Below are 9,776 nucleotides of genomic sequence, written 5' to 3' on the forward strand. Positions count from 1 at the left end.
CCCACTTGGGATTCCGGCCTTTCTCATTGGATAAGCCCATCTTGAGAGGCGGGGATCTTCTCTGACCTTAAAGCTGACACACCATGTGACCCGCCCAGTTGGTGGTTCGGTCAGATGCAGATGAAGATGTGATAAAACGCTGCAGGATACCATAAGCATGGTGCCAGGGCTTTCGGCCTTGACTTTTCCATTCACCAAAGATTCTCTGACTCAAACTGGTTCTTTTCATCAACTAATTTCAGCAAGATCTTGGGCCTTAAGATTGCATCAGGAATCTCTTTCAGACCGCCGAGACTCGCAAGTATCAAACTTAGTCTTATTAATTGATGCATTAAGTATCAAATTAAGTTTGAACTAAGGATCTGACGTATCCCTCAGGTTTAGATCTGCTTAAGATGCAAAGTGTTCCATAAAAATTCATTCTTTATGCCTCTTTCTGTACTGAGTTAAACTTTAACCCTTTCCTATACCAACTGTATGTGTGTGTGTGTGTGTGTGTGTATGTGTATGTTAGACCAGTTTATGTGTTTATGTAGGATGTTAGACCAGTTTATGTGTTTATGTAGGATGTTAGACCAGTTTATGTGTTTATGTAGGATGTTAGACCAGTTTATGTGTTTATGTAGGATGTTAGACCAGTTTATGTGTTTATGTAGGATGTTAGACCAGTTTATGTGTTTATGTAGGATGTTAGACCAGTTTATGTGTTTATGTAGGATGTTAGACCAGTTTATGTGTTTATGTAGTATGTTAGACTAGTTTAAGTGTTTATGTAGTTAATAAAACCTTACTTGTATCACACTTGACGTGTTCATTGTTTGCTCATAACCGGAGTCACTAATCATGCAGATTTACGCTACAAGCTTTTGTAGAATTGTACAGTAAGAAAGTTATTTCCCTTAACCAGGAAATTAACGTTCTTAGAATTGACAAGACAGTTGACCCTGAGAGGTCAGCTAAATATCTACAGCGGATCTAAAATATTCATAATTAATCATAACTAGTTATGGTTAATTATTCATATTTCCTGTCATGAGCTGATTCGTTACACCATTGTGAGCTGTTCAGTTAGAGTATACACTGTGGTTGTTTAGTAAAATATGATTTTATAACAATCATGAATTGTTATATCAGTCACTTTAATGTTTTTACTATACAGTTGGTATGGTATTTTTGTTTAAACTTCTTTTGCCTCAATTTTTGAAAAAAAGAAAAAAGTATTACATGTTTACATGAAATAAATGTTTAAACAAAATAAATATGTACAGTTGACTTAAAAGAATATCTACATTTCTTGGTTTCATTCATGGTGATATGAAAAATGTCTTCCATAGTTTAGTGAAAGATTACTGTCATCTACTGGAAAACACCTTTAAAATTAAAATAACGTGGAATTTCAACTAAAGACACTGACTAGATGAACATCCTGAGTGACTTTATCACACTAATGTACAATCAGACATTCCAATTTCAGTTTTTTTGTGTGTAGCAAGTGTAAAAAAAGTCATCAAGTGTCATGTCATTTAGATGAAGGGAACACCTTTTTTTTCCCAAGCAAATGTCATTTGAGGTCCTGAAATACCCTGAACACTGCTCAGAGGTTAAAATGACCATTACTACATAAATAATGTCATTAAGCACAGAAAAGCATTTTGAATCCCATTCTTTTTTGTTTTAATCCTAACTGCCGAAGGTGCTTCCTTACTAAATTATTCAATTACTGTTGCTATGGACTGTGAGATAACTAATAGGCTACGTTGAAAACCATTTTATTATCAAAAAGGTACTATTCAACATGAACTAAATCCTGTATGTATTTAAGTTACCTCGAGCTGATGTGGTTCCTCACGCTTCCTTAACGACCTATAACATCTTTTACTTTACTTTTAGTCATTTAGCAGACGCTTTTATCCAAAGCGACTTACAAATAAGAAAAAGTAATTAAAACTACAAGCTAAAACTCTTTAAATACTATATATATACACACATTTAAGATAATAAAATAAATTAAATAAAAATGACAAATGCATACAACAACATTTCAAAACTAAACATTTAAATGAAAAAAAAAAACCTAAAAAACATTCAAAATGTTCAAAGAACAAAAGGTATGAGAATAATAATGATTCTAACATAACACTAAGCCAAACACCAAAAAACAACTACATATGTATGTACAGCCACACACACATATACATGTATATAAATGCATTCAATATATATATCCTCTCTTCCCTCACCTACCCATTTCTCATCTCTGGATGTGAATGCAGCAACTGACACTTTATGCTCTACTTTAACCTCTTGTCTAGATGATATTTGTCCTCTCTCCTCTAGGCTAGCACGGGCTGCCCCTTCTAACCCCTGGTTATCCGATGTTCTTCGTAAGCATCAGACCAAACTCAGGGCAGCAGAGAGAAAATGGTGCAAATCTAAAGATCCGTCAGACCGGAGTATGTATCAGTCTTTGCTTTCATCTTTCTCTGCTGAAGTCCATACTGCCAAATCTTCATACTTCCACAATAAGATCAACAGCGCTCCAGACACACGTAATCTCTTCAAAACTTTCAATTCTCTCCTCTGTCCCCCTCCACCACTTCTATAACAGCTGATGATTTCGCCACATTCTTCACAGTCAAAACCAGAACAATCAGTAGTCAATTCTCAGCCCCACACACACAGGACTTCAAACCAACCCCACCCACTGCTAAAACTCCCATCTTCTCCTTCTGTCCCCTCACTGAGTCAGAAGTATCAACACTTCTCCTCTCCAGCCATTCTACAACATACCCTCTAGATCCAATCCCCTCGCACCTCCTCCAAGCAATCTCTCCTACACTTTTACCAGCACTCACACATATCATCAATACATCTCTCCTCACAGGCACCTTCCCCACTGCATTCAAGCAGGCTCGGATAACCCCACTGCTCAAAAAACCTACATTAAACACTTCACTTACAGATAGCTACAGACCTGTCTCTCTCCTTCCATTCATAGCGAAAACCCTCGAAAGAGTTGTTTTCAACCAGATATCATTGTTTCTTTCACAGAACAACAAACTGGATGCTAACCAGTCAGGTTTCAGGAGTGGCCATTCAACTGAGACTGCGCTACTCTCAGTCACGGAAGCCTTGCGGATTGCAAAAGCTGATTCCAAATCATCAGTTCTTATTTTGCTGGATCTATCTGCTGCTTTTGACAATGTCAATCATCAGATCCTCCTGTCTGCCCTCTCATCACTGGGCATCACAGGGATTCATCTTCGCTGGTTTGAATCCTATCTCACTGGTAGGTCTTTCAGGGGGGCTTGGGGAGGGGAGGTATCCAAAGCACATCAACTTGTCACTGGGGTTCCTCAGGGCTCAGTTCTTGGACCCCTCCTCTTCTCCATATACACAAAATCACTGGGTCCCATCATACAGGCACATGGCTTCTCCTACCAATGCTATGCTGATGACACACAGCTCTATCTTTCATTTCAACCAGATGATCCAACGGTAGCTGCACGGATCTCAGGCTGCCTGGCAGACATCTCGGCATGGATGAAAGAATATCACCTACAGATCAACCTGGCAAAGACTGAGCTTCTTGTCTTCCCTGCTGTTGTGCCTTGTAAATAAAGACTCTGGATTCAAACTGTATTTACGTGCTTTACTGAAAAACCTCAAGACAACCTTACATGTCACGTTATACCACTCGCTGGTCCATCCGTGTCGCTCTCGCAGCCTGTGGCAGCCTGTGGTTACACATCAATAACCCACACCTGCCACTCCAACTCTACAGTATGATTTCTCCATCCAGCTAGGTTCTTCTACAATTACCCCATCAACTTCGGTCAGAAAGTGACGTGACATGTCATGACATGACTCGGAATTAGTGCTCTGCATTTATCCCATCCTAAGTGCACACACACACCGTGAACACACACCCGGAGCAGTGGGCAGCCATTTATGCTGCGGTGCCCGGGGAGCAGTTGGGGGTTCGGTGCCTTGCTCAAGGGCCCCTCAATCATGGTATTGAAAGTGGAAGAGAGTGCTGTACATTCACTCCCCCCCACCTACAATCCCTGCCGGTACGAGACTCGAACACACAACCTTTGGGTTACAAGTCCGAGTCTCTAACCATTAGGCCACGACTTCCCAAATCTTGAAATCTTGGTGTAACCTTTGATGACCAGCTGACCTTCAAAGACCACATTGCAAAGACTGCCCGATCTTGCAGGTTTGCATTGCACACCATCAGAAAGATCAGGCCCTTTCTAACGGAGCATGCTGCACAACTTCTTGTCCAGGCCCTTGTCATCTCTAGGCTGGACTACTGCAATGCTCTTCTGGCTGGACTCCCATCAAGCACAATCAAACCTCTACAAATGATTCAGAATGCAGCGGCACGACTGGTCTTCAACGAGCCCAAAACAGCCCATGTTACACCTCTCTTTATCTCCTTGCACTGGCTACCGGTCGCGGCTCGCATCGAGTTCAAGACATTGATGCTTGCATATAGAACAGCCACAGGCTCAGCACCCGCCTACTTCCACTCACTACTACGAATCTACATCCCCTTCAGAAGTCTGAGATCTGCTGGTGAGCGACGCCTCGTGCTAACATCACAGAGAGGCTCAAAATCACTTTCCAGAACATTCTCGTTCACCACTCCTGGCTGGTGGAACGATCTTCCCACCCCTATCCGGAATGCTGAATCCCTGACAATTTTCAAGCGACAGCTGAAAACTCATCTCTTTCGAAGCTACTTGACTTCATCATCATCATCATCATCATCATCATAAAATTTTCTTTTTTTTCTTTATTTATTCCGTCTCTTTCTAGCTTGTACTTATTTGAACGATGTCTAGAAACTTGGTATTACGAGCACTTCTTGTGTCTGTTTGCCTCTTTAAGAAGAATCGCTTTATGTATTCCCCAATTGTAAGTCGCTTTGGATAAAAGCGTCTGCAAAATGACTAAATGTAAATGTAAATATATATTATTTAATTTCCATTTTGTATGTTGAAGTACTGAAATCACTCAAATTAAATAAAACTTAATAAAAAACCTATGTAGACATATTAAAAACCGAATAAAATGACAACATCTACAACTGTAACTAAAGCTAAAATAGATAACTAATACAAATCAAACTACATTAGTTTACATCTGACCCTAATTACCCCTTTCCCTGCAATAACATTTGAGACTGAAGAGCAGAAGCTGACTTCATTAGTGCTTGAGATTGAGCATTTAATGCTTTTATTTCATGAAGAGACAATGAAGTAACCTGAGGTTAAGTGTTTAGATGAAGAGCACAAAGACAAAATAGATCATGTCTCTGATGAGCAATGAGCATCCTTAATATTTACATTCATTTCTGATGCTAAATATTAGAGAAACTCCTCCATCAGTTCACAGCTGATGAATCCACTTAGATGTGTGAAGAAATATCTTCAGCAAAAGCTGACTAAAATAACTCTCCTAGAATATTTTATTATAACATCGATTACTGAGAATAGACAGAAACACATGTATTTTTCAGTATTGATACTTTCTATTGAATGAATATTTATTGTCTGTATTTGCAGGAAACACCTCTAAATCTGTGAGAGGAGAAAATGGAGGATACATCACACTAACATGTGAATTTAAGGCCAATAATATTGTTCAGATTGAGTTATTCAGTGAGTCAGAAGAGATAGATGTGTGTCAGGATGAAGAATGTAGTGGACGAGTGTTTAAAGAAGGAAACTGTGACGTCGTCATCAAGAAACTGAGCTTCAGTGACGCTGGGAAATATATTTTGCATGTCTATTACACTAATGATCAGACAGAGCTGAAGCGACAAATCAGGACGTACCATCTTCATATTCATGGTAAATTCATAACTGATCAAACATCAGCATCTGCTTTTTTAAATGATTACATTTGGTCCCCAATCATAAATATGTGTTTATGGCTTTGATTGATTAATTAATATCTCTCTGTTTCTCCTCAGATGAGATTTCTGTGAAAACAGGCGAGGAGCTAAAGTTGTCTGTTCTGTTGTCTAATGCTGATAAAGTGGAGAAAAGCTCTAGTGGAGAGTGGAGGGAGGTTTGGAAGAGAGGCCACGGGGTCTGGAGTGACCGAATGAATGTTACTGATGGGAACCTGATCATTAAATCATTTCTGGACAGAGATGCAGGAACATACAGAGTTCTGGACTATGAAAGAAACATCTTGATCACAGTCACAGTCACAGGTGAGAGAAACTCAGATTTGTGGAAATATTATTTATAAAGCATTTGGACAGCTGAGGTTTATTCATCATGATCTGAACATCACATTGATGCTGAACTGTGAGACTGACCTCTCAATATCCTCTAGAATCAGGTACAGAATCAAAGGACAAACTGGAGAATGATGAAGACAAAACTAATGGCACTGAACAACACAGTAAGTAAAACAAGCTTTACAAAATCCTCAAGCGGTGAGTTTAATAATGAAAAAATATTTTTAAACAATTGTACTCTTCCCACATTTCCCCTTCCATCTGTAGAGAACTGGATTGTGCCAGTTGGAGTGTGTTTGGTGATTCTGGCTGTGATTATGATTTCTGTCTCTCTGTTTGTGACTCCATTGAAGGAATATTGCAAATCAAGATCGGTGGCATCCGCAGATCTCTTTAAAAAGATGTTTGTGAATTAAACATGAGACACTGTTCTTCATCATTACAGTATGATACTGACTACAGTCTCTGGTGCATTAATAAATGTTTTTAGATATATATTTAGTTTAATTTCAGGTTTACTGTCTTTTTCTTTTCTTAGAGTTGTATTTCTCTCATGTTTAACATTGCTTTGTTCAGGGTATAAGAGGAAAATTAAGATTTTCTGTACAGTATGTCATTCTGTTCTACTTTCTGTATGTTTAAACATATCTTAATAAATGACTTTACCTGCTTTAAAAGTGTTGAGAATCTTTCCTTCATCACTGATGTGCTGAAAGACAAAGTAACTGTGACTTCCTGTCTCACGTTACCTCTTCCTTCAGTTTAAGAAAAATCAACACCAGAAAACATGAATTGTTCTGAAAGTTTAGCCAGAACACTTAAACATTACATGTGTTAATATGAGACTGATGTATAACTGTGCTCTGTGTAACGTTACATACACTATTTCAACTCATGTTACGACATGCAAACCAAGAAGAGACATGATTTGTGTTTGTATGTTTTTGTAAAGTGCTTTTTATGTAATATGATGAACATTAATAATTGATCAAAAGCAAGTCCCGGATGCTGTTCATAGAGCTTACAGTATGTTGTATGAAACCTGGAATATTTACATCGGACTCACAAAGCTACTGTTGTTAAATGTCTTGCAAGCTAATAAACCACATCCAGTATTAAAACTACACGAGAAAATCATGAGGATGTTTAATAGATATTTGCACAGAGAGATTTGACGCAGTAAATCAAAGTGAAGCAACACTTGAGCTGATATAGAGACTATTATTCAGTGCTTTATTTTTGGATTACATTGATTACAAAATACAAACATCGAGATGTTTTAAACTCTGAACACTGAAGTGAATGACAAAATTCTCCTGTGTTCCTGTTTCACATCAGTCACGTGACCCGTGCAGCTAACAGCTGATCTGAGATCAGATTCACGTGATCATGGAGCTGTCAGGGAAACAGGAGTTTCCTTCACAATAAAGTAATTGTGCTGGAGTTAAATATTGAATTCATATGCGAATAATTAAATAAAAATCTGTTCTGCTAATAACCAGTATGGACAATAATGACCATGATTTCCATGAGCTCACCTGTGTGTGTGACACTTTCAGTTTTGATTTTGCTTGAATCTCGCTAAAGAACAGGCAAAAGCACGCACATCGAGCTCAACTGGGTGCTCGAGTAAGAAACAAGTGGACATTTTTTTAAATGTAAAGTCGGCAACAACAAAGCTCCAAAAGTATCAAAAACTTTATTTGATTCGCATAGCATATGTGAGGTTTCGAGCACTCAGGCTCTTCATCAGACAAATGAACAACACTGATGCAACAATCTTTATAGGCCTACCTCCAGGTGATCAAAGGTCACATGACCATACAATATTATCATGATAATAATAATAATACCAAAACAATGACATATCAACCAAGGAGAAAAACCAAGAAAAAAATAAATAAATAAATGAATTAACAACAAAACAAAACATATAAAGCTATGCAAAATACTTGAATACAATTCTCAATGTATTATTCAATAACATGAATTGATGCCTGCCTACGTAAATAAATACAATCAATAACCACAAAGCGTTTATTATATATATAAATAGATATCTTGTAGGCTACACCGTATGTGTGTCGTTCTTCAATAATCAGGGCTGCGTTCAGCCTCGACAAAAACGGTGCAAAACGTGTTTTAAACGTAAACGGTGGTGCGTTGAACACTGTTCTGATGACGCAAGAGTTGCAGCTATGGCGGCTGAGAAGGCCATTCTTTGTGTTCTTTTTGAAGAATTCTCAGAGCCTGATGAAATCTGTATAAATATGTGTTTAATACTGCAAAATACACTCGATGTTACAGTCACTGCCCTTGCTGTCCAGAAGAAAAGAGAACATCCCAATCCAGTGAAGGGGTTTGTGGAAACTGTGGTTCCTAATTATTGTGATCCAACATTTGCCTCGTATTTCAGGATGAAAAAACAAACATTTCAGGTGAAGGATAACCCACTTCTTACCTCCGAGACTGTGTTATGATCTATATGACCTTATTATTTTTATTGTGAGTATAGGCTTATCATTATTGTTGATCACTGTTGTTGTGCTATGATATTGTAATATTTACCATTATATAATCAGAGGGGTATAGAAAAGTTTATGAAAGTGTCCCTCCATAATACAATAGCAAAATATATAAATATGTATAGTATTTTTATGTTACATTAATCCGTGTCTACCACACCTTCCTAAGGAAAGGATATGGACCAGAAGACATTGGAATTACTAAATGATATTTAGACAGACTTAAAGAAGTTCCAGATCTATACATGTGCTCTTGTTATTTCAGTTATTTTGCCTTTAATGTAAATAAACATGTGCAAACAATATACTCGCTCTTGTGAAGTTATTTGGATGTTAATTACATTGTGTGAGCTGTCTCTTTAATACCGCGTGGTTTATATACATGTTGCTGCTGACTGGGCTGACATGTTTGACACACCCACCAAACAAGAGAAAACGCATCTCAAACCCCGTTGCACACCATTTCCAGGAAACATGTCGTTCAAACCGGAAACCGCTGCAAAACAGTACACATTGGTTTGAGCTTGAACTTGCCCCAGATCTGCCCACACAGTGTCAGAAGAACCAACAACTTTCACATCATGTCACACAGTGAGCAGTCATTTCCTGACTTACTGCATAAAGTCAAGGGGAAACCTTATTTTGCCCTCCATGTGGGCATTCCTGTAAGATTGTGGCTTCACTAGACAGTGGGAGGATCCTTTTCTGTCAGACATTAGCCAAAAGGGTCTGGCTGCAGCTGGCGCTTGCACTCTCAGACACTTGCACTCTCAGACACTTGCACTCTCAGACACTTACACTCTCAGACACTTGCACTCTCAGACACTTGCACTCTCAGACAGTGCAGACACTTGTGCTCTCAGACACTTGCACTCTCAGACACTTACACTCTCAGACACACACTCTCAGACACTTGCACTCTCAGACACTTACACTCTCAGACACTTGCACTCTCAGACACTTGCACTCTCAGACACTTGCTCTCTCAG

At 38.6% G+C, this 9,776-nt stretch overlaps 1 protein-coding gene across 1 annotated transcript; it reads left to right on the plus strand.

The window, feature by feature from the left end:
* The first annotated feature begins 4,011 nt into the window (after positions 1–4,011).
* Positions 4,012–6,756, plus strand: LOC107573904 (uncharacterized). The gene is made up of 5 exons (XM_016260362.1): positions 4,012–4,033; positions 5,577–5,864; positions 5,987–6,232; positions 6,358–6,426; positions 6,530–6,756. The coding sequence occupies exons 1-5, from the start codon at positions 4,012–4,014 to the stop codon at positions 6,676–6,678; spliced, it is 774 nt and encodes a 257-aa protein (XP_016115848.1). The 3' UTR covers positions 6,679–6,756.
* The last annotated feature ends 3,020 nt before the right edge of the window (positions 6,757–9,776 follow it).

This window comes from Sinocyclocheilus grahami, unplaced genomic scaffold, assembly GCF_001515645.1.
Source record: "Sinocyclocheilus grahami isolate Dianchi unplaced genomic scaffold, SAMN03320097.WGS_v1.1 scaffold2065.1, whole genome shotgun sequence".
NCBI lineage: Eukaryota > Metazoa > Chordata > Actinopteri > Cypriniformes > Cyprinidae > Sinocyclocheilus > Sinocyclocheilus grahami.

Excerpts from the sequence above, each read along its gene's own strand:
- LOC107573904 (XM_016260362.1), top strand. The coding sequence starts at position 4,012 with ATGGTATTGAAAGTGGAAGAGA. Across the intron at positions 4,034-5,576 it reads GGTATTGAAAGTGGAAGAGA|GAAACACCTCTAAATCTGTG; the intron begins GTGCTGTACATT and ends CTGTATTTGCAG. Across the intron at positions 6,427-6,529 it reads TAATGGCACTGAACAACACA|AGAACTGGATTGTGCCAGTT; the intron begins GTAAGTAAAACA and ends TTCCATCTGTAG.